The following is a 26075-nucleotide window of genomic DNA, read 5'->3' on the forward strand; positions in this document are numbered from 1 at the left end:
GCCCCTCTCATGAACAGCTTCCTGGAGCATCTTTTTCCCTTTTTCATGTGTTGCACCCCACTTTCAGCATCCTCTTTCATATGTTGCAGCCCCTCTCATGTTCATCCACCACTTGGGCTGCAACTGCCCAAGACCCAAGCCTTTGTTGCCTTTGCAGAAATCCGGCCCTGCTTCTACCATCCATCCCAATATATATAGCCTAATATTTTTCAGTAATTGTTTGTTAACCACTTAAGTAGCAATAGTCTCTGCCCCCTTAAGGACCAGAGACCGCTGGTGCAAGAAACGGCGGCATAACGACGAATCGCCGCCCACGCCACACACCGGGAAGCTCAGCCACCCACTCTGCTGTCTCTATGACGGCAGAGTTCCTGTGAGCCGGTCAGGAGCCGCTTTCATTGTCTCCTGACCCTGCCTATCATTGTAAGCCAATGGGAGCTGTTTACTTTGATAGACAGGGTCAGGAGCCAATAAAATCGACTCCTGACCCGCTCACAGGGCTCTGCCGATATAGAGACGGCAGAGCGAGCGAGCTGCAGCGGGGAGCCAGCGGCGAGATTGTCGGGAGCGACAAAAGCGGCGAGAATGCGCAGCGTCAGTGTATAGCCATCAAAACAGGGCATAGATTTCAATTAGCGCAGTCCTTATCTAGTTAATCAGGACTTTACATTGCTGTTTACATAAAAATGACATCTTTATTGCTAATGGGCTTATATAACAAGGCAAACCAATGAGCAATGTGCAGATTACAGTAACACAAAGGAACCAATAAGGAACCAATTCAACTTTTCTAACCAGATATGTATAACTGGGAATAAATAAGCCTGAAGGTGAATCTATATGAATACTTCTTTCAAGATTTAATTGTTAGAATGGTCTTCTGTGGTAAAGTCCTGTAATGTGTTCAAAACTTTTCATTGTACATTTCAAAATATATTATTCATTACTGCACAGATATTGCATTGACAGGAACATGTGCCAACTGGCCCTCAAGCGGAAAATTAAAATGTAAGGGTAAAGTGCTAAAGCAATTTGTATTGTATATTATCTTCAGCTATTTACAGTTTGTAAACATTTACTAAAATGGAACGCTTCTCCTTTGCATGGCCAAGAGTTCCTTCTGCTTCTGCTTTTCAGTCTTTGCCTCTGGCGTGCTTGTACCACTCCTGGGCTCCTTTATCACCTGGAGAACATCTGAAGCTTCTTGAAGTTGAGTCATTAACTCATTAAGAATTTGTTCTGCATTAGAGTCTATTCCATTATCCTCAGCAGTCTTTCCAAACTGGCCCATCAAAACCTGGTTTAAAAGAGCCTTTGTTTTCTCCTTTCCGTGTGCCAGTTTCATCTCTACCCGTTCTAAATGGTCTTCTTGCGTTAGATGTGATATAGCACCGTCCTTGTCCCTTGCATTTTCATTGACCAGGCTAGTTGGAGATAAAAGGTCTCCCATGGAGGAGGACTTTGCTTTCATATCAGTTTGATGCATTTGTTTTTTTATGTGGACATTTTTCTTTTTATATTTTACGCATGGGGCCACCTTCTCATGACTCGTGGGTATGACTGTTTTTTCAGGGAGTTCATCTTGAACACTGTTTGTCAATGAGTCATCCAACTCATGGTGTGCTTCATCCTCAATATTTTTGCAGACACTTTCAGATCGCTCTTGAAGGTCTTCTTTACTTGAAGCCTTTTCATTCAGATTTTCTGATGACCTCCTGCTGCCATCTTGTAGGCTACTCAAGCTGTTGTTTGTCTCTTTTGTTCTTAAGTCTCCTGATAATACTCCCAGAGGTGAACTTGATGGAGCTTCAAGCTCATCTGATTCAAAATGTATCAGGTTCTCTTTGCTTCCTCTCTCATGTGATGTAATGTTCTCTTTCTCGTCCAGATCTGAGGCTGAACCAACCCATTTAATTTTCATTTTGTCTGACAGGATTTTCGGGGGAGGTTTGGGAGGAGAATTCACCACATCACTTAGATTTTCCTTGCTCTCGCTTTTGATTGCTTTGAGTACTGACTTCTCATCCGTGTTTGTCTGTTCACTTTCAGACAAAAGCTTCTCTCGAGCATAAAGACTTTCTTTAAGGCTTTTTGAAGGAGGAGATGGTGCTTCAGGTACCTGGGCTTCACCATCTTTTGTATCAGGAATAGGAGTCTCCAGAGTTTGAGGATTGTTTGGCTTTATGGGTGGCATAGGTATCTTTACAGGTTCCTTCTGAGGTTCTGGTTCTGCAGCCTTAGGTTTTGGCATTGGAGAGACTACTGTTAATATCCCAGTGTCTAAAGACTCCAGGCCCAATCTTAACGAGTCATCAGCAGCTGCATCTGCCACCTGAAGGAGACAGTTAAGAAAATAACATAATGAAAATCAAAAGAATAGCACCTGATTTTATTCATTAAAGTGAAGCTGAGTTGAGAATGTAGGCCAACATCTTTATTTGCTTTAAAAATACTTTAATTGCCTGGCTGACCTGCTCACAGCTGGAATAAGCATGCAGTCTTTGGAGTCAGACTTGAGTCAGGTCACATGTTCTTACACTTAGAGTTATGGATTGCCAACAAGGTAATGGTTAACCAGAACTCCTAGAAGTGTGTAAGGGGATGAAAGGGATAAAAAATCCTCCTTACTAAAATGCTATACAAAACAGAATTTTGCCTTCTTAAATCAAAAGATATTCACTCTGTAATTTTAACAAGCTGACCCATCAATGCAATCCAGTGGTTCTAGGGGTGTGTTTAGCTATCAGGGCAACAAAGGGATGATTTGCATATTAAGCAGGGATGCATTGTGGGAGACATCATATGCTCACTCCAACCTGAATAATCACAAATACTGTACCTTTTGTTTTAAGAAGGTACAATTATGTTATACTGAGACACATGGATAGACACAGGGACAGACACATGGATAGACACAGGGACAGGCACATGGGTAGACACAGGGGCAGGCACATGGGTATACACAGGAGTAAGCACAGGGGAGACACCGGGGTGGACACAGAGGTAAGCACAGGGTAGACACAGGGGCAGGCACATGGGTAGACACATGAATAGACACGGGGCAGACACAGGGGTAGACACAGGGGCAGGCACATAGGTAGACACAGGGGTAAGCACAGGGCAGACACAGGGGTAGACACAGGGGCAGAAACATGGGTAGACACAGGTGCAGGCACATGGGTAGAAACAGGGGCAGGCACATGGGTAGATAATAATAATGGCAGTATTTGTATAGCGCCTTTCTCCTGTCGGACTCAAAGCGCTTGCGAGGCAGCCACTAGAGCGCACTCAGTAGGCAGTAGCAGTGTTAGGGAGTCTTGCCCAATGAACTCCTTACTGAATTACTGGCTTACTGAACAGGCAGAGCCGAGATTCGAACCCAGGTCTCCTGTGTCAGAGGCAGAGCCCTTAACCAGTACACCATCCAGCCACTGCTAGATACAGGGGTAAGGACAGGGCAGACACAGGGGTAGACACAGGGGCAGACACAGGGGTAGACACAGGTGCAGGCACATGGGTAGACACAGGTGCAGGCACATGGGTAGACACAGGGGCAGGCACATGGGTAGACACAGGGGCAGGCACATGGGTAGATACAGGGGCAGGCACATGGGTAGACACAGGGGTAAGCCCAGGGCAGACACAGGGGTAGACACAGGGGCAAGCACATGGGTAAATACAGGGGCAGGCACATGGGTAGACACAGGGGTAAGCCCAGGGCAGACACAGGGGTAGACACAGGGACAGGCACATGGGTAGACACAGGGGCGGGCACATGGGTAGATACAGGGGCAGGCACATGGGTAGACACAGGGGTAGACACAGGAACAGGCACATGGGTAGACACAGGGGTAGACACAGGGACAGGCACATGGGTAGACACAGGGACAGGCACATGGGTAGACACAGGAACAGGCACATGGGTAGACACAGGGGTAGACACAGGGACAGGCACATGGGTAGACACAGGGGCAGGCACATGGGTAGACACAGAGGTAGATACAGGGGCAGGCACATGGGCAGACACAGGGGTAGACATAGGGGCAGGCACATGGGTAGACACAGGGGCAGACACAGGGGTAGACACAGAGGCAGGCACATGGGTAGACACAGAGGTAGATACAGGGGCAGGCACATGGGCAGACACAGGGGTAGACATAGGGGCAGGCACATGGGTAGACACAGGGGCAGACACAGGGGTAGACACAGAGGCAGGCACATGGGTAGACACAGGGGTAGACACAGGGGCAGGCACATGGGAAGACACAGGGGTAGACACAGGGACAGGCACATGGGTAGACACAGGGGCAGACACAGGGGTAGACACAGAGGTAGATACAGGGGCAGGCACATGGGCAGACACAGGGGTAGACATAGGGGCAGGCACATGGGTAGACACAGGGGCAGACACAGGGGTAGACACAGAGGCAGGCACATGGGTAGACACAGAGGTAGATACAGGGGCAGGCACATGGGCAGACACAGGGGTAGACATAGGGGCAGGCACATGGGTAGACACAGGGGCAGACACAGGGGTAGACACAGAGGCAGGCACATGGGTAGACACAGAGGTAGATACAGGGGCAGGCACATGGGCAGACACAGGGGTAGACATAGGGGCAGGCACATGGGTAGACACAGGGGCAGACACAGGGGTAGACACAGAGGCAGGCACATGGGTAGACACAGGGGTAGACACAGGGGCAGGCACATGGGAAGACACATGGGTAGACACAGGGACAGGCACATGGGTAGACACACGGGCAGGCACATGGGTAGTCACATGGGTAGACACAGAGGCAGGCACATAGGTAGACACAGGTGTAGATACAGGGGCAGGCACATGGGAAGACACAGGGGTAGACACAGGGACAGGCACAGGGGTAGACACACGGGCAGGCACATGGGTAGTCACATGGGTAGACACAGAGGCAGGCACATAGGTAGACACAGGGTAGACACAGAGGCAGACACAGGGGTAGACACAGGGGTAAGCACATGGGTAGACACTTGGGTAAACACGGGGCAGACACATGGGTTGACACAGGGGCAGGCACATGGGTAGTCACAGGGTAGACACAGGATAGACATAGGGGCAGACACATAAGTAAATACAGGGGAGACACAGGACCAGGCACTTGGGTAAACACGGGGTTGAACACAGAAGCAATGATTAAAGCGGATCCAAGATGAAAAACTAACTATAACAAGTAACTTGTCTATATATCTTATCTAAAGTTTAGATAGTTTACACAGCAAATCTAGCTGCAAACAGCTTCAACAGTTTATGATTATTTCTTCCTGTGATACAATGAGAGCAGCCATGTTCTGCTTATCTTCATAACACACAAGCAAACTGATCTGTATCTCCAGCCCTCAGCCTGTGAAAAATTCACTCCCCTCTCCTCCTCACTCCTCCCCTCTACCTCTGAAATCTCTGGCTAGTAACACCTCCTCCTCCTCCTCATACTGAGCTCCCATAAGCCCTTGCTACATGGGTCTCTAAGTGCCAAAGCACTGGAGAAGCTGTGTGTGAGGCTTGTTTAGTTTATAGGGAATTAAGGTGGGTACACACATCAGATAAAAGTCTTTGGAAAATGAAAGATCACAGACCAATTTTACCCCATTCCATCTAGTATGAGAGACATACCTACACAGTCTAATCTATTGAGCTGACCCATCAGATAAAAATCTTTGCAAGATGCTGAACACAAAGATGCTGTACACAATCAAGAGATCAGTATCTGCAAAAGATCTGTTCCTGCAAAAGATCCATTCCTGCAAAATGCATTCATAGTCTATGAGATCTGCAGATCATCATACACACCTTGTTTAACCACTTGCCGACCGCACGCTTATACCGTGCGTCGGCAAAGTGGCAGCTGCAGGACCAGCGACGCAGTATTGCGTCGCCAGCTGCAGGCTGATTAATCAGGAAGCAGCCGCTCGTGCGAGCGGCTGCTTCCTGTCAATTCCCGGCGGGGGGCTCCGTGATTAGCCTGCGGGCCGCCGATGGCGGCTCGCAGGCTAAATGTAAACACAAGCGGAAATAATCCGCTTTGTTTACATTGTACGGCGCTGCTGCGCAGCAGCGCCGTAAGGCAGATCGGCGATCCCCGGCCAATCAGCGGCCGGGGATCGCCGCCATGTGACAGGAGACAGCCTGTCACTGGCTGCACAGGACGGATAGCGTCCTGTGCAGCCCGGCTTACCAGGGGGGGCCAGGTAGGAGAGGGAGGGGGAGGATTTTGCCGCGGAGGGGGGCTTTGAGGTGCCCCCCCCGCAACACCCGGCAGGCAGGAGCGATCAGACCCCCCCAGCACATCATCCCCCTAGTGGGGAAAAAGGGGGGCGATCTGGTCGCTCTGCCTGCACGCTGATCTGTGCTGGGGGCTGCAGAGCCCACCCAGCACAGATCAGCTAAAACAGCGCTGGTCCTTAAGGGGGGGTAAAGGGTGGGTCCTCAAGTGGTTAACGGACAATCATCTGCAGATCAGATCCTCCAGGATGGATCTTTGGATCTGCAGATGATTGTCTGATCTGCAGATGAATGTCTGTACCACCCTGACGTTCTATTAACCACTTGCCGACCGCGCACTCATAACGCGCGTCGGCAAAGTGGCAGCTGCAGGAACAGCGACGCAGTACTGCGTCGCCAGCTGCAGGCTGATTAATCAGGAAGCAGCCGCTCGTGCGAGCGGCTGCTTCCTGTCAATTCCCGGCGGGGGGCTCCGTGAATAGCCTGCGGGCCGCCGATGGCAGCTCGCAGGCTAAATGTAAACACAAGCGGAAATAATCCGCTTTGTTTACATTTGTACGGCGCTGCTGCGCAGCAGCGTCGTAAGGCAGATCGGCGATCCCCGGCCAATCAGCGGCTGGGAAACGCCGCCATGTGACAGGGGACGTCCCGTCACTGGCTGCACAGGACGGATAGCGTCCTGTGCAGCCCGGATCTCCAGGGGGGGCCAGGTAGGAGAGGGAGGGGGAGGATTTCGCCGCGGAGGGGGGCTTTGAGTTGCCCCCCCCCGCAACACCCGGCAGGCAGGAGCGATCAGACCCCCCCAGCACATCATCCCCCTAGTGGGGAAAAAAGGGGGGCGATCTGGTCGCTCTGCCTGCACGCTGATCTGTGCTGGGGGCTGCAGAGCCCACCCAGCACAGATCAGCTACAACAGCGCTGGTCCTTAAGGGGGGGTAAAGGGTGGGTCCTCAAGTGGTTAAATGCGCCAGGGTGGCGGCGCAGCACTATTTTTTTGTGTTTTTTATTTTTTTATATCATGTAGCTAGCCTAGCGCTAGCTACATGATTTCCCCCTCCCTGCGGCGTCCCTACCACCCTTCCAATCGCCGCCGCGTCTTCCCATTTTAGGGCTTCCCCATCGCCATGGCGACGATCGTGATGACGTCATCGACGTCATGACGTCATCGGGAGTCCCGATCCACCCCTCAGCGCTGCCTGGCACTGATTGGTCAGGCTGCGCATGGGGTCTCGGGGGGGGGGGGGCACCCTATAACGCAGCGGGTAGCGGGTAGCGGCGGCAATCGATGTAAACACGCAGCAAGCAAAGTGCTTTCTGCGTGTTTTAAAAAAAAATTGTCAAGAGCGGCGCCCTCTGGCAGTAATGGACGAGCTGAGCTCGTCATTACCGACAAGGAGGTTAAACAAGGTGTGTATGAGATCTGCAGATATCATAGACTATGAATGCATTTTGCAGGAACGGATCTTTTGCAGGAACTGATCTTTTGCAGATACTGATCTGTTGCATGTGTACAGCATCTTTGTATACAGCATCTTGCAAAGATTTTTATTTGATGTGGAGTTCAGCTCAATTGAATAGACTGTGCAGGTATGCTCTCATACTACATGAAAGGGGTAAAATTGGTCTGTGATCTTTCATTTTCCAAAGACTTTTATCTGATGTCTGTACCCACCTTTAGAGTATTAAAACATAAAAAAAAAGTATTTGGCTTGAGGAATGCCCTATAAACTATATGAAAGGAACACAAATATGCAATGAGTAAAAGTTTATCTCGGATCCACTTTAAGGAAAGTAAAAGTTGTATCTCTTTTTCGTGCTCACCAGTGTTACAAGCCTCATAGAAAAAGCAGCAGTGTTTACCTCTTAAATATCGAATAGTGAAATATATAACAAGTGTGCTATTATACTTAAAATTAATTTATCATAAAACTAGCCAAATAATGTTAACCAGGACATCTCTATGGCAACACATGTTAGAATATTACTACATAAATATAAAACAATAAAGAACACAGGTACTGGCATGCATAAGAAAAATATGTGAAGATGAAACAAGTGGTTAATGGTGGAAATACAACCAATTAAAGCAGCAGAAACATGCTGGGGACTAAGCAAATTCTCTGCCTCTGGAACTCTGTGGAGCAGTTATTTTACACATAATCCTTTGCCCACTCCACTAGGCATTGTGAGTTCTATCAGTGTGAGATTCTTTCTGCTTGTAATATTGGACTGTTTTTTTGTTTGGGTTTTTTTGCTTGCATTTCCACTATCATTTTTGTGCTCGTTAGGTATTGTTCTTTTTTTTTTTTTATCCCTGCATTGTTCACGTGTAATACTATATAGTGCTTTTATTGTGTATACCAGTACCAATGTACTTACCATAATTATTTTATGTTTAGTGTGGTAATATTCTAGCATGCAATGGCATTAAGGTGTAATTGTTACAAAAATGTGCCTAGTTGTTTAACTCTTAGGGCTGGTGCACACCAAAAACCGCTAGCAGATCCGCAAAATGCTAGCAGATTTTGAAACGCTTTTTTTATTTTTCTATGGCGTTTTGCTAGCGTTTTGCGGATTGCTGCTGCGGTTTTCAGTATAGTAGATTTCATATATTGTTACAGTAAAGCTGTTACTGAACAGCTTCTGTAACAAAAACGCCTGCAAAACCGCTCTGAACAGGCGTTTTTCAGAGCGGTTTGCGTTTTTCCTATACTTAACATTGAGGCAGAAACGCATCCGAAATCCAAAAAATGCCTCACCCAGGCATTTTTCGTTTCTGCAAAACGCCGCCTGCTCCGGTGTGCACCACCCCATTGAGTAACATTGACCAAGCGGATCCGCAGCCGCAAGCGGATCTGAAAACGCCCAAAAAGCCGCTCGGTGTGCACCAGCCCTTACCGGTAGAACAATTGTTACACACAAGTCTTATTCACCCTTTTGTCAATGTTTTGCTTGTATCTCCCTAATTTATATAACAGAAAAGCAAACTAGTACCACTGACTTCTGATTGGCCACTAGTTCTAGCCCATCAGCAGTGAACAGTCTAAAGGTGGCCACACACAATACAATTTTTTAAATATCTGTTCAATTTAAGAATTGCAATCAATTTTTCTGACTGATTGTAACATTTAAAACACCTATGTTCTATTTTTTACCAATTATGATAAAAATGATTGGAAACTCTGAGAAAATTGCTAGGGTGTGTATATGAATAAATTGACAGTCATACAACATACAATCTTTAGAAAAATTTCCAGCATTCCGGATCGATAAAAATCTAAAGAAACGGAAAACCCGATCGCATTTCTCAGTCGAATGAAAGAAAAAGCTTTCGTTTTTTTCGAGAGATCCGATCATAGTTATCGAATTGCCGTAAAATCGGATCATTTTAGTGTATCGTGTGTGGCCACCTTACTACTTAGTGCTGATTGGACAGAACTACTAGCGCTGACTAAAGGTGGCCACACAAACGATACAATAAAATGATCCGATTTTACGGCAATTCGATAAAAACGATCGGATCTCCCGAAAAAATCTAAAGCTTTTTTTTCATTCGAATGAAAAATCTGATCGGATTTCCTGTTTTCTTCGATTTTAATCGATCTGGAATGCCAGATATTTTTCTTCAATCTTTCTAAAGATTGTATGGTGTGTGTTGGATTGTCAATTTATTAATATACACACCCTAGCAATTTTGTCAGAGTTTCCAATCATTTTTATCATAATTGGGGAAAAATTGAACATACGTGTGGTACATTGGTCATATTTTTGAAATGTTACAATCAGTCAGAAAAATGTATCACAATTCTTAAATTGAACAGATATTTAAAAAATTGTATGGTGTGTGGCCACCTTAAGCATGACTGCAAAGGCCTTTGCATGAATGCAATTGCTGGGAGGAAGGAGTGAGTTGTTTTGGGGGGATACAGGGGTGCGTTACAAGATTAAAAATAGATCATATAATAACTACTATAGTGAAGGTGAGGGGCGCCAATTATTTTATGAAGCTAGCATGTGACAGTGTGACAGCAGGGGTGCATTAGTGACAGCTTGGCCTCAGAATTTTATCACAAACCTCTTTGAGGTGGATCCTTGTAGGTGGTCTTCTCTTTGCTGCCGCCACTTTAACTCTATCGCGGGTCACATGTTCCAAAGAGCAGCTGGTGTCTATCTGCACCTACACAAAAGAGTAAAAGGCCCTCAGTGAATAATGAGTAAATCATAGTGTGCAGCATCTGTATAGGCTGAGAAATTACTTGAAGAATATTTTGTAGTCATTTTCTGATAGTTACAGTGTAAAGTTACCCCTACATTGGAGACAGAGCAGAAGGGGAGCTGCTGTATAGCCTTTCTGTGGTGCACCTTAACCTTAGTGGCTGATCTATGCTTTTGGAAAACAACCTTGGTTACCAAGGGTATTCTTAAAGGACATCCGAGGTGAAAATAAAGTGATGAGAAAAACAATTGTATCTATCCTCCTTCTCCTAAAAATGACTTTTTAGATATCTAAACAGTGACAACATGCATACATGGCATGTCAGCTGACTTGCTGACACGCTGCATCTGGATTGATTGTTTTGGATTCCTCTTTGTGTTGATTGGTTAGTCCTTGTATAAAACTAAAGTGAGTGCCCTCAGTTTTCACCTGTGATAGCCTATGCTGGGCTTGTTGCTGAGACTGCACTCACAGCAGGGTTACCTGTATCTCGCCTGTCTCTTGACTAGCTTTGTTCCAGATTGGATTACCCGTTGCCTACTCCTGCCTGTTCCTGAACACCTTTCTCTATTGGATTACCTGTTGCCGACTCTGCTTGTACCTGGATTACCCTGATTGCCGCCTGCCTCGACCACTGCTGGTTTAACAGACTCCCATGAACTCTGCCTGGACTGACACCGGCTAAGGATTTGACCATGCAATTGCTTAGTGATTGAACTGCATCTACTCAGCCTGCTATCTTGGCTTTCATCTGGACTGCCTCAGCTTTTAGGCCTCAGGTGAATATTAGGTATATTGTGTTTGCATTAATTGTGGTGTTTGGTGATTGCTGTCTGCCAGATTGTATGCTACATCTACCTGTGGGGTTTTGTAGTTGTGTGTTAGGTAGGAGTTTTGGTGCAGGTGTTAGGGCTGGGTTATAAGGTCAGTCATATGAGCATACAGTCTGACTAATAGCAGGATCCAGACGAGCCTGACATGTTCATTTTGAACGACCGCCATGACAGATCCCGTTGTGGATAGTGGTCCCGATCCCCATTGACCCCTGCTGTAATTACCGCGATAGTTCTAAGTCGCGTTCGCGCCTGTCATTTGCTCCTGTGGTATGATATTGCAGAAGATGCATCGGGGAACAATCGTTCTTTGCATTGTTTGTTGCCATGTTTTCCCCAATCCATCTGCTGTCTCGGTGGTGGTGGTGGGTATTAAGCGTTAACAGGAGGCATTGAATATAAGTGTTGGTTGTATAGTGATCCAACATGGAGGACTGATAAATAATATTGTGAGACACCTGCACTGACCTGTAGAGTCTTGCCTGACACACTCATCAAAGATCTCTAACATCTTGCGTAAGCTGAGCTTAAAGGTAAAAGTTAATCTTTACTTTCCTAGGGCTTCTTCCAGCCTTTAGCAGTCTATGTGGTCCCTCCAGTTCTGCTGCCCTCCAGTGCACCGCTAGCTGATTCGTAAGATCGGTGACCACAGTTGTGGTTGCAGGCCTCTGCGCATGCATGGGCACATTCACACACCTCTTTTAATCACACTCCCGGGGCTGGGAAGGTTCTGCGCTTGCCAGGGCCGGATTTGTACTCTTTACCGCCCAAAGCCACTGTCACCAGCCACCCCCTTCAGTATAGGTAGCGAGATGAACCATCCCCCTTCCCTCTGGTATAGGTAGCCTGATGACACCCCACCCCCCAGCTCGCCTTCACACCTCAGCACCTATCGGCTTGTCTCCAGTGCAGAAGCTTCCTTTTCCTTTCCATCTCCAAATCCATAGCCACCAGCAACAATGCAAACGTACACAGAGAGCAAGGTGGCTGCTGCACAGGCGGCCAGCAGCAGAGTACCGCAGTCAGGCGCTCGCTCCCTGCATTGCAGCATTTGCAAGCTTGCAAATGCTACACCAGTTTAGCCTGCTGCTTTGGTGCCCTTGCTCCTGTGGTGCTCTAGGCCATGGCCTAAATCCGGCTCTGGTGCTTGCACAGTTCACAGAGATTTAAACTGAGTATCAGCAGTCCTTTGCATTTCATTCTTGTTTTCCGCAAAATACAACTGACTACAGTTTAGCGCACACGCACCTTGAAGATGTTCTCCAGCCTGCACAGAGGAAGTACAGCACGTGAAGCAGACCCTTCTCCTTTCATAAGTCATGTGGTTCAGTGTGAGACAATTGTATTTGTCAGCCATTTATTTATAGACCACATGTTCTCATTATGCAGTATGCACGCCTCATGGGGTACTCCAGGTGGGTTTATGAGGTACTTGTCACAGTCAATACAATCTAGCAATACTGCCTTTTCCAAATTGATAATTCATATATGTACAGGTTTTAGTTAAAAGTATATTACAGTATTAGGAAAACACTTATACCTCATTATGATGCACTTTGATGAATTCACCATGCCAAGGGGTACATGAGGTTATATTGCCTGTAGTAACGGGCATATGGTAAATATTGTCATTCAAAAGGGGATGCATCATTTAGAAATACAAAGAAACGACGAAGTAGTAAAATGATCTGAATTGTAAACTGCTTGTTTGGATCCACAGTAATCATATTTTTTTGTTATCATTATCCATTTATCATTTTCCAGGCTTGCCTTGAACCTCATTGGTTGGCACAAAATAGCACAAAGAGAATACATATTTCAAACATGCTGAAAAATTGGTAGGCCAAGATTAGGAACCTTTTCTCTGAATGTACTCAACTGCACAATAATGATTAAGAGACTGATAAAATTGAAGAGAGAGAGAGAGAGAGAGAAAGGAAAAAAAAATGGGCTGAAACCAGGCCTTCATTTTCCTTTCAGTGTAGTGTAAATCCATAAATCCATACCTCATCAAGGACTTTGTTTTTGCCCCGGTTAATCCCCTCATTCAAGGCCTGGATCCACGCGTCTCGCTCCTCTATATTCCTGGCTTGAAATTTAACATCTTGCACCTGTAACATCAATGCCATTATCTACTATATAAGCACAAGAGAAAGAGAAATGAGAACCAGTGGGAAGAATTTATCATAAGCATTGTCATGCTGCATTTTCCAAAATCAGCAATGTTTATGTTTGCACTCTATTGGCCTTTTTCTGCTCTGCTATTGGCAACAGGCCTGATTGTGCAGGCTTAATGGTGTCATTATCAGTCAGGTGAGATAATCTGTTAAATGTTTGTACTTACAGGAACATTAGCCATTCAAGTGAAGATAAATAATTATACAAATCATTTATAGGGATTCCTTGCACTGATTAAAACGAAATGTTATCTTTTCAAACCCCAAAAGTCATCAAAGCATGCGGTATACAAAGAGAAAACCAGGTAGGTGAGCCTGAACTGCTATTTAATACAGATTGGGGCAATCACTGGTAATCAAAACAGTGTGTAAGGCCTGTTCATACAAATGCATGGGTGGCTGTGTGTTATGCTCTAATGCTCCACTGCGAATGCTAAACTGTATAGCACCCCTGCGTGCGCTATGCTGTAATGCACCACTGTGCACACTATACAGTAATGCAACCCTGCGCACTCTATACTGTAATGCATCACTGCACATGCTATACTTTAATGCACCCCTGCACATGCTATATTGTAATGCACCACTGTGCACGCTATACTGTAATGCACCACTGTGCACGCTATACTGTAATGCACCACTGTGCATGCTATAAAGTAATGCACCACTGCACACACTATACTGTAATGCACCACTGTGCATGATATACTGTAATGCACCACTGTGCATGCTATACTGTAATGCACCACTGCGCATGCTATACTGTAATGCACCACTGCGCACGCTATAAAGTAATGCACCACTGCACACACTATACTGTAATGCACATGCTATACTGTAAAGCACCACTGTGCACACTATACTGTAATGCACCATTGCGCACGCTATAAAGTAATGCACCACTGTGCATGCTATACTGTAATGCACCACTGTGCATGCTATACTGTAATGCACCACTGCGCATGCTATACTGTAATGCAACACTGCACATGCTATACTGTACAGCACCATTTTGCACTGTATACTGTAATGCACCACTGCACATGCTATACTGTAAAAAACCATTTCGCACGCTATACTGTAATGCACCACTGCGCATGCTATACTGTAATTCACCACTGCACATGCTATACTGTAATGCACCACTGCGCATGTTATATGTAAAGCACCATTTCGCATGCTATACTGTAATGCACCACTGCGCATGCTATACTGTAATGCACCACTGCGCATGCTATACTGTAAAGCAGTTGGCTGATGGTGTAATGGTTAAGGGCTCTGCCTCTGACACAGGAGACCAGGGTTCGAATCTCGGCTCTGCCTGTTCAGTAAGCCAGCACTAATTCAGTAGGAGACCTTTGGCAAGTCTCCCTTACACTGCTACTGCCAATAGAGCGCGCCCTAGTGGCTGCTGCTCTGCTCTGGCGCTTTGAGTCCGCAAGGAGAAAAGCGCAATATAAATGTTATTTGTCTTGTCTTGTCTAAAGCACCATTTCGCACGGCATACTGTAATGCATCACTGCGCACACTATACTGTAATGCAACCCTGTGCACGCTATACTGTAATGCACCACTGCGCACACCATACTGTAATGCAACTCTGCGCACACTATACTGTAATGCACCAGTGCGCACGCTATACTGTAAAGCACTACTGCGCACGCTATACCGTAATGCACCACTGCGCACGCTATACAGTAATGCCCCACTGTGCACGCTATACAGTAATGCCCCACTGTGCACACTATACTATAATGCAACCCTGTGCACACTATACTGTAATGCACCACCGCGCACGCTATAAAGTAATGCCCTACTGAGCACGCTATACTGTAATGCACCACTGTGCGCGTTATACTGTAATACACCACTACACATGCTATACTGTAATGCAACCCTGCGCACACTATACTGTAATGCACCACTGCGCACGCTATACAGTAATGCCCCACTGCGCACGCTATACAGTAATGCCCCACTGCGCACGCTATACAGTAATGCACCACTGTGCACGCTGTACTGTACTGCACCACTGCGCACACTATACTGTAATACACCACTGCGCACGCCATACTGTAATGCCCCACTGCGCACGCTATACATTAATGCCCCACTGCGCATGCTATACAGTAATGCACCACTGTGCGCACTGTACTGTAATGCACCACTGCGCACACTATACTGTAATGCCCCACTGCGCACGCTATACAGTAATGCCCCACTGCGCACGCTATACAGTAATGCACCACTGTGCGCGCTGTACTGTAATGCACCAGTGCGCATGCTATACTGTGCACCACTGCGCGTGCTATACTGTAATGCACCACTGTGCATGGCCACCATTCACACTATGGCTCATTTCCTATCCACTGTGCGCGCTGTACTGTAATGCACCACTGCGCACACTATACTGTAATACACCACTGCGCACGCCATACTGTAATGCCCCACTGCGCACGCTATACAGTAATGCCCCATTGCGCACGCTATACAGTAATGCACCACTGTGCGCGCTGTACTGTAATGCACCACTGCGCACGCTATACAGTAATGCCCCACTGCGCACGCTTTACAGTAATGCACCACTGTGCGCGCTGTACTGTAATGCACCAGTGCGCATGCTATACTGTGCACCACTGCGCGTGCTATACTGTAATGCACCACTGTGCATGGCCACCATTCACACTATGGCACATTTCCTATTAACTTTTCTCCTGAGTTTTTTGCAAGGCATTATATTCCAAATCTTACTAATAAAATTAAAGCGCCCCGTAAACCTTTAAAGCGCCCACCATGCAAGAAAATACTCAAAATAAGATTGATATTACTTTTTTTTACCCACTGTTCAGTACTTTTTCAATTGATAAGTGCTGACATTTTTTTTTCTTTTGATAAGAAGAAAAATTATCTCTTGTGAGAAAACTCAAGAGAAAAATCTGATAAGGCACTTCAAAAGACACACAATGGCCTCAATTCACTAAAGGTACATACACACGTCTGATTTTTCCAAACGACCAGTCGTTCAGACCGGTCGTTTGGACGTCAATTCAGACGTGTGTACAAACGATCGTATCGCTGATAAGACTGGTTTTGGCCTTTAGGTACATACACACGTCTGATTATTCTCGAAACGACTGGTCTTTTAGACTGGTCGTTTGGACATCAAGTCAGACGTATGTACAAATAAACGTTCAGCTAATAAGACTGGTTTTGACCGATCCGCCAAGTGGATCCTTCAAAACCAGTCATATCAGTGGAACGATCGTTTGTACACATGTCTGACTTGATGTCCTGACGACCGGTCATTTGGAAAAATCAGACGTGTGTATGTACCTTAAGCTTTATCAAACACTTTATCGAACGTTTGATAATTTATCTCATGAGTAAAATCTAATTTTGAATTCACTAAGGTGTTATAGATTTATTGAATATTTTATTGATAAAACATTCAATAAATCTATAACACCTTAGTGAATTAAGGCCTTTTAGCAATCTTGCTGTGTTGGAGCAGTCAATGTACACTGCTAGTTTCATCACCTGAAGAAGTTCTCTGCCTGAAACTAGTAGTGTACCTTGACTGCTCCAATACAGCAAGATTGCATAAAGACCTTTTGTATGATATCTCTTTCATTGGAAGTGGTTTAGTGGTGTAACGGGGTGGGGTGCCTGTGGAGACTTGGTAGCGGTCAAACTGTTACAGGAGTCCAGTGTATTGGCCAGAGGTGGGAACCAGTTTGCATTTGTAATTTGATAAGTACCTATGTGTTCTGGAAAACAGACATATGTATGGAGCTCACCATCTATTCTAAGGATTCCAAGGCTGTATAGATAGCATTCTAGCAAATTATTTAAACTTATTTAAGTGTACCGGGACCCATAAGATCCCTAATTTTATTATATTTAATTACTCCTATTTAATTTACTCACTTTCTCTCATCCATGGATCATGTTCTCACCATAGGTTATGGAGCAGAAAATAATTGGGTACAAAATACTGACAAAGTGAGCGTGACACCTAGGGATAATCCAGAAAGTTTGACCCACTGTAGCTCAGCCCAAATCTTTCAAAACCCTTTCTATGACTGGCTGGAAAATAGGGACCCTAGCTGTTTTACTGCCCCCTTAAAACACTTTTCAGACTCTTTGGCCAGCTAGCTTGCAATTGGTTATTTTATTGCTAAATGATAATGGGCAGCGATCTCAGATACTCTAAGCTACCTGGATTACTAAACTGTAAGGAAAAGGAATGTTAAGCATTTCTATTCGTAAGCATTCGAAGATTTTATTTTTTCTTTATTTATTTTTTTTGTAAATATTTATGCACTCTCTCGCTTTACTTTTTAATGATTTAAAAATAATTTAGCCATTTCTCTGTGCTCTGAAGTATAGAGAAGTAATTGAACTTTGCCTCTGTGTTATCCTGCCAGGAGCATGGCAGTAGATGTCACCGCTACTGCAGTTACACTGCTGCTCTGGTTGGTTCTTTGTTGAAAAAGGTGTGTGTGTGTGTGTGTGTGTGTGTGTGTGTGTGTGTGTGTTGTTGAGTTAGGTCTCAAAAGTCACTAGAGAGAAGGAAAATCAGTAAAGAAGAGCACTTTAAAGGTGAAATTCCAACAAGAACAATAAATATAGCACTATGCTTGGCACTCACCAAATAATGTAGCTGTCCAAGGCATGTAAAAAGCAACATATACCTAACTCCCAAGGAGAAACTGCAGTCATGTGATGCCAATAAGGTTCTTTTCCTCAGCCCTGGACTGCCAGGCAAGCTCTGACATTCTTGCAGTCAGGGGCGTGCCTCCTCCAATTGAACAAGAGAAAAAAAGCAAGAGACAAAGATGGTCAGCAGACACAGCCATGTTTGAGTGATTCAACTGGTGAATCTCTTGTGACTTTTGTCTCACGAAGCGTCGCTTAGTCTGTTGGTGTCCTGTCCTGTGTACGAAGGTCTTCTGCAGACGGCAGTGTCGCTACCATAGTACTACTACTATACATAGTCTGTGGCAGATGGCTTCAGTCGTGTCTTCACTCTTTCTGTTGTCACATGTGTACAACTGTCGTGAACTTGAATTGTCACTGTTGTCTCTTGTCTGTTTGTCGCTGCCTCACAACTACAGACAAATGTATGCTGTGTGTATGGGCCTGTAGTGGAATCATGGCAGTTGACTTTCATTAGCCTAGTGCTTTGGGAATCACCAGTTATACCATGAAAGCCCAAATCCAGGAACACTTCAGTGGGACCCGGACTGTAAGCCTGTGTTGTGCCATCTCCATCTTTCCTGTATGAGTTTGTGGCAGAAGTGGTGGACCTGCTGGGATACCACTGGCTCCAGCTCTATGTCAGTACAGTTTTTTGTGATTTTCTATGCATTTGAGATTTATATTTTTGAACAGGCTTAAAGAGAATCTGTATTGTTAAAATCGCACAAAAGTAAACATACCAGTGCGTTAGGGGACACCTCCTATTACCCTCTGTCACAATTTAGCCGCTCCTCGCCGCATTAAAAGTGGTTAAAAACAGTTTTAAAAAGTTTGTTTATAAACAAACAAAATGGCCACCAAAACAGGAAGTAGGTTGATGTACAGCATGTCCACACATAGAAAATACATCCAAACACAAGCAGGCTGTATACACCCTTCCTTTTGAATCTCAAGAGATCATTTGTGTGTTTCTTTCCCCCTGCAGCTATATTCCACTGAAGTGTCAGGCTGTTTCTTCCTGCAAAGTGCAGACAGCTCTGCCTGTATGTAATTCCTCAGTATGTGAAAGCCCAGCCAGCTCAGAGGAGGATTTATCCAGCTTGTAAAAGATAAGAGAGAAGAGAGAAGGTGCCCTAATCTAAATAATACACAGGCAGTGTGCAGAGAGGGGCCTGGAGGGAGGAGATGCATCACAGAACCACAACACTGAAGAACTTGGCAGCCTTCCAGACACAGGCTGACAAGTCTGACAAGAGAGAGATAAGTTGATTTATTACAGAGACTGTGATAGCAGAAAGTGCTGCAGTAAGCCAGAACACATTAGAATAGATTTTGGAACTTGCAGGATGATAAAAAACAGGATGCAATTTTTGTTACGGAGTCTCTTTAAGAAAAGTTAAAACTTCTATTGAGTTTTTATTGCTGTCTGGTCCCCGCTGGTAGTGCAGGAAACTCCTTCATTGAATGAACATTAGGATGATAAACACCACACAGACAATTAGACCATTCCGCACTCTGGTTTGAACTAAGAACCTTAGACTAGAGTTCCACTTTAAGACCTATTGACTTACTACATAGGCACCTGTGAAAAAATGGCAATATTGAGTCATTTATATGACGCTTACTGATTGAATACACATAGCATTTAAGTCACATGTAGGCTAATGTATCTAAAGGTCACAAGCCAGGTGAAGAAGTGTGGCTTCATCACAAGGTAAAGGTGCGTGCTGAACATTCATTACCTTGGTGCCTGGTAATGGAATCAATGTGAAATGCCTTTTACGCTTTAGCAGGGCTTTCTGGTCCTGACACTTCTCAAAGCTGCCAAGTTCCAGGGTCTCCAAACACTTCTTGTCCTGCTGTGGAGGCAAAAGAATTACATGACACATATATAGCGCGGTGGAATTTGGCACCTTAATTAGAGTTAAAAAAAAAGTAGCAGTCCACTGCATACAACTTAAAGTGAACCAGAGATGAAAATAAACTAATGTGATAAACAATTGTATCTGTCCTTCTACTCCTAAAAATCACTCTTTTAGATATATCAAGGTTTTATTTTATGTATAAACATTTACAAAGCAGATTTAATGTTTCATAGTCTCTGCTCAATTGCAGTGTCTCAAGCGTCCCAGAGTGAAAATACATGAACTATTGACCCTTTTTATGTTTTCCTCACAGTATACATTATATATACACATATACATTCTGAACATTTGTATAGCGCTTTTCTCCTGTTGGACTCAACGCGTTTAAGAGCTGCAGCCACTAGGGCGCACTCAAGAGGCTACCCTGCAGTGTTAGGGGGTCTTGCCTTGAACTCCTTACTGAATAGGTAGGTAGTGACCCTAGCCAGGATTTGAACCCTGGTCTCCCATGTCAAAGGCGGTGCCCTTAACCAGTACACTATTCAGCCAATGTATAGTAAAAAGCCCAGGTATCTGCTTAGGAAAGTGTTTTATAGCTGTAATTTGTTATCAGTGAGCCGACTGATGCTAGGGACACAAAATGCGTTTTTTGGTCGATTTTCTGTTTGTTTTTCCGCTCAATTTCCCGCTCAATTCTATTATCTTTTCTTATCAATTTCCATTCACTTCTATGAGAAATTGAGCGGTAAAATGATCGAAAGTAATATCGGACATATCGGAAATTATTTATCGAACTCATCTATCGAAAGCAAAAAACGTATGGTGTGTACCTAGCATGAGTCCTGACTGGAGAAAAACTGTTAATTCCACAGCTAATTATAAACTCTTTCAGGCAAGGAAAAAAAGAAAAGGAGCACAGCGTAAGGGTCTGTATGCTTGCCACTGTATATGCACAAGTCTATCTCACCATGTCACATGTCATCTCTGGTACACTTTATTGACCCGTATTTGTTTTCTCCAAAATTTTCGCTTAGGAGATATTTTCACAACTAACCAATACAGAGCCTTGTAAGTCACCAGCAAGCTGTAACATACTCAGAATAATTGTGACTGTACTTTTTCACCTACTTTTTCAATTGCAGAGTGGTGAAAAGTTATTTTAAACAAAAGATGAAAAATTACCTCCTAGGAGAAAATGAAGGAAGTTAAGTGAATTGATTAAGAGCCAATGGTCCATATGCAATTTATTTTTTCTCCTAAGTTTTCTCCTAGGTGATCATTTTTTCATTTTATTCTTTTAAAATAACTTTTTAGCATTTCACTATTGAAAACATACCAAACGTAGTAGAAAAAGTGCTTTCAAAATTATTTTTGATATTTGCTTGCTGGAGGTCAAACTGCATTTTATTGACAAGGGCCCATATGCAATTCACTTTTTCTCCTGAGTTTTCTCCTAAGTGATATTTCACACCTTGTTTTATAAAATACCTTTTTAAAATGACAAGCAAGCAAGAAAACACTCAAAATGATTCTGATAGTACCTTTTCACCATTTTTTAGGAACTTTTTCAATTGTAAAATGCTTAAAAGTTATTTTAAAGAGAATATGAAATTATCACCTGAGTCATCTTCTATGAGATAATTTTCATTTTCTATTTAACTAGATTTTCAGCATTTTACAATTTAAAAAGTACCCAAAAGCTGATAAAAAAATGCTATCAAATTTATTTTGAGTATTTTCTTGCTTGCTGGTGGCTTAAAGTGAACCTTAAAGAGAACCTGTACTGAGTAAAATTATTTAAAATAAACACATGAGGTAACTTCAAATGAACATTACATAGTTACCTTGCCATCAGTTCCTCTCAGAAGCTCACCATTTTCTTCTGACAATAATCCCTTCCAGTTCTGACAATATTTTGTCAGAATTGAAATATATCAGTTGCTGTCAGTTACAGCTGAGAGGAGAACTGATGTGTCCATGTTTCCCTATGGCTCAAGTGGGCGATGTTACAGTTTAACAGTGTGCTGACCAGGAAGCTGTAATGGGGTAATAGCCATTTTCAAAATGGAGGACAGCGAATTCCCTTGATCACAGTGGACAAACAGGACACAGGAGAGGAAAAATAGATTGAGGAGTAGACTACATTGGAGGTAAGTATGACTCGTGTATGTTTATTTTGACGTTTAATTTTCAGTTCAGGTTTTCTTTAAGTCAGAAAAAAAATGAGTTTTACTCACCTGGGGCTTCTATCAGCCCCCTGCAGCAGTCCTGTGCCCTCGCAGCCACTCACTAATCCTCAGGTTCCCCGCTGCCAGCTAGTTTTGTTTTTGCCGACAGCCCCGTCAGGACTGGCCATGCGTAGCTTTCTCCGCATTCCCGACTGCAATTAGCGCTATTGCGGGTCGCAACACGTACAAAAATACGCGTTGCCACATTACGAACGCATAGATATGCGGCAACGCGTATTTTTGTACGCGTTGTGGCCCGCGATAGCGCTAATTGCAGTCGGGAATGCGGAAAAAGCTACGCGTGGCCAGTCCTGACGGGCCTGTCGGCAAAAACGAAACTAGCTGGCAGCGGGGGACCAGAGGATTAGTGAGTGGCTGCGAGGGCACAGGACTGCTGCAGGGGGCTGGTAGAAGCCCCAGGTAAGTAAAAGGCATTTTATGACAAGTTGTGAAAATATCACCTCGGCGAATACAAGGGAGAAAAAGTGAATTGCATAGTGTCTATGTCTCGAGGGGCTGAATGCAATCCACCTTTTCTCCTGAGTTTTCTCCTCGGAGATATTTTCAAACTTGTCAATAAAATGACTTTCAAATCACCAGCAAGCAAGAAAATACTTAAAATAGTTTTAATAGTATTTTTCCAACTAATTTTTGGTACGTTTTCAATTGCAAAGTGGTGAAAAGTTATTCTAAATAAAAGATAAAAAAATTATCTCCTTGCAGAAAACGCAGGAGAAAATGTTTATTGCATATGGGCTAAAGTATCCAAAATGCCCAATTTACCACATCTTTCACTAGAACTTCCAATGCAGACTTTCAAGGCTGTCGCTTAATAACATTTGGGTCTTATGGTGGTTAGACACGGTTTAACTTTTCATTTTTTTTGTATTACTGATCGATTTAAATAAAACCTGCCTAATCATTCTGTCTAGCTGCTTCATACAGTAACTGTTGTCCTACCTCACACCCATAATGGTCAAATATCCTAAAACAACTGCATGCAACCTGGAACAATGTTCTATGTAAATACAGACTAGACTGGACTGGTTCTTGCTCCATAGGGGAGTAAGCAAAAGAATGGTTTAACTTTGCCCATTCTACTTTAATGAGAAATAAAGAGCTCCTTGAAGCTGCACCCCGCCACCCATCAGCACAAATATAAACTCCATCATGTTAGGTTAGTGCTACATTTCTGTCCATTTGTGCTGCAAATATTAAGATTTTTGCTGCTTTCATTTTAAAGATTTTGAAAAGTTCTCTCAGCCTTAAGGTGAGTACACACATCAGATAAAAGTATTTGGAAAATGAAAGATCACAGACCAATTTTACCCCCTTCCATGTGAGCATACTCTACACAGTGTATTCTATTGAGCTGAACTCCACATCAGATAAAAATCTTGTCTGTTAAACAAGGTGTGTATGAGATCTGCAGATATCATAGACTATGAATGCATTTTGCAGGAACGGATCTTTTGCAGGAACTGATCTTTTGCAGATACTGATCTGTTGAATGTGTACAGCATCCTTGTTCTAAGCATCTTGCAAAAATTTTTATCTAAAGAGGAGTTCAGTTCAATAGAATATACTGTGTAGAGTATGCTCATATACTACATGGAAGGGGGTAAAATTGGTCTGTGATCTTTCATTTTCCAAAGACTTTTATCTGATGTGTGTACCCACCTTTACTCAGTCAGGCTTTGCTGGGAGAACTTTTCACCTTTATAAAATCTTGAATATTTCAAGAACTATAAAACATAGAAGGAATATTTTTTGCAGCACAACCAGAGCACTATCAAACCATACAGATCTGTAGGCTGTTGTATGAGGAATGGGTGATGTTATTGTGTGGGAAAAATAACTGCTACTATCGTCAAAACAAAAGCAGCACAAATCTTATTTTTTTTTCAGTACAAATGGGCAAAAACGTAGCACTAACCAAACATGATGGAATTGTTATTTCTGCTGATTGTAGAAGGGAGAGCTTCACAGAGCTCAAATAAAGCCCCTTGATGCAAGTTCCTAGAGTTTAGTTGAACAAATCTTTTAATATGGATTTCGGCAATCTCCCCACAAGATGTTAATAAAACAAACCACCTCTACTGTATGTAGCTGAATGTACACCTGTTTCTTCATATACTGAGTGTGGGTTTATAGCAGCGAAACAGCTGCCATGTTTTTGCGGGAGTGACAAGTGCCGGTCAAATAAACGCAGCAGATCTGTCCTGAGCAGAAAGCAGATGTATTTCCAGACCAACCTTGCCAATTTTCCTTTCACACAAAAACAGCCTTCTTGGCAGAAGTAACAGGTGCCTGAGAATCCTCCATGAAGAGGAGCCCTGGCTGTGTTGCGCACCCAGAGAGCCATGATTTTCCAGACATTGCTCTCCACACCTTTCCTGTCTGAGGCTCACGCAGATAAACATTCTGGATGAAGTGGACCACACATTACTGATCTGTATCTCAGCCTATTTCAAAGTAAAATGTTGTTAGGCTTACAGCTGATGTCTTCACAATATTATTCAGAATCATGCTCATTTATTTTACAAAAAATAGCTGAAGGGTAACTCCAGTCAAAGCTTAAAGTGAAATTCCACTTTAGTATAAAAAGGGCTTTTTATAATTTACTTTGACTAAAAATGAATGTCCAGATTAGTAAGGCTGACTATAAACTTGTAATGGCTGGAGTAGTCCAGAGATTGTTATGACGCTCCCATTTGAGAGTGTAAGAACACTTTGGAATAGCTGCAGTTTGTAATATATGTTACGGGCTTACGGCCAGAACCCAAAGTTGGCCATTTCAGGATGGGGCCGGTCAGTATGCGAAGTGGACAACTGATGTGGCCAATTCAAGACGAACTCACTCATTTCGGACTTTGGCCAGCTAGAACGACACCTGACGAGAGCCGGCTGGCCAAGTTCCAAAGAAAGGCTTTCATGGAGTGCGGTGGCAGTGCATCAAATAGTATACGTTTCAGAGGCGGCATCTGCATTATCCGGTCCCCCCCCCCCCCCCGTGCCCTTTGCCCCCTGTGTCCTCTCACCTCTGTCTACAGGGAGGAGATATACAGTATAGCCCGTCTTAGCACACCTGTGTTCTCTCCGCCCCTGCTGTGTGTGCAGTGGTCTCTGGCTTTTATTGCAGCCTGTGTCACTGCTATTCACTGCCCTATGAAAACATTACCCATACGAAAGCAAATATTGGTGTCACAGGCTGCAAATAAGCCTGTGCACTCCACACGTAGCAGGGACAGAGAGAGCACAGCCATGCTGCCTAGGCTGTCCTGCTTATTCCCTCCTTGTAGAAAGAGGTGAGAGGACATGGGGGTATTGGGCAGGGGGAGGAGCTGGGGAATGCAGATGCCACCGCTGAAATTGTACCATTTGCTTTTCTTCTGGACTCGGTCACCAGGTCCTTTGATTTCGCTTTCTGGTCGGCCAAATTCCTTATAAGTAAATTTAACATAGTTTCCTTTCAAACTGGCCGCAATAGCCGGCCACTTCACATATTGACCAGCCAGATTCCGATCGATGTAGAAATGTTTTTTGTTTTTTTTTTGTTTTTTTTTTACTCATTGGATAGAGTGCGGGTAGAACAGATCCTGTCAATCTTTTAGGCAATGCTTCCAGTGACACTGCATCAAACAATATAATCGCATTGCTAACACAATTTGATTATATTGCAATGGTAGGTTCACATTGACACCTTAGAAATGCAGTGTGATGGGATCTGCTGCCATTTTACCTTAGATCCTGATTTTTCCAAGAAGGGAACGTAGATGGGAACCCTAACCCATTT

At 44.1% G+C, this 26075-nt stretch overlaps 1 protein-coding gene across 2 annotated transcripts in view; it reads right to left on the reverse strand.

Annotated features, from left to right (window-relative positions):
- Positions 1-669: 669 nt before the first annotated feature.
- Positions 670-26075, reverse strand: part of PLEKHO2 (pleckstrin homology domain containing O2) — a 62645-nt gene continuing 37239 nt past the window's right edge. Inside the window, exons 3-6 of one of the 2 annotated variants that reach the window (XM_068275086.1) lie at positions 19929-20042; positions 13315-13419; positions 10335-10436; positions 670-2332 (exon numbers count right to left, since the gene is read on the reverse strand). In XM_068275086.1, the coding sequence (XP_068131187.1) occupies positions 1079-2332; positions 10335-10436; positions 13315-13419; positions 19929-20042 (1575 nt within the window). In that variant the 3' untranslated portion in view covers positions 670-1078. Of the gene's footprint in view, positions 2333-10334; positions 10437-13314; positions 13420-19928; positions 20046-26075 lie in introns of both variants that reach the window. The other variant, XM_068275085.1, reaches the window with a different exon arrangement.

Source organism: Hyperolius riggenbachi, chromosome 3 (assembly GCF_040937935.1).
Source record: "Hyperolius riggenbachi isolate aHypRig1 chromosome 3, aHypRig1.pri, whole genome shotgun sequence".
In the NCBI taxonomy this organism is placed as follows: Eukaryota; Metazoa; Chordata; class Amphibia; order Anura; family Hyperoliidae; genus Hyperolius; species Hyperolius riggenbachi.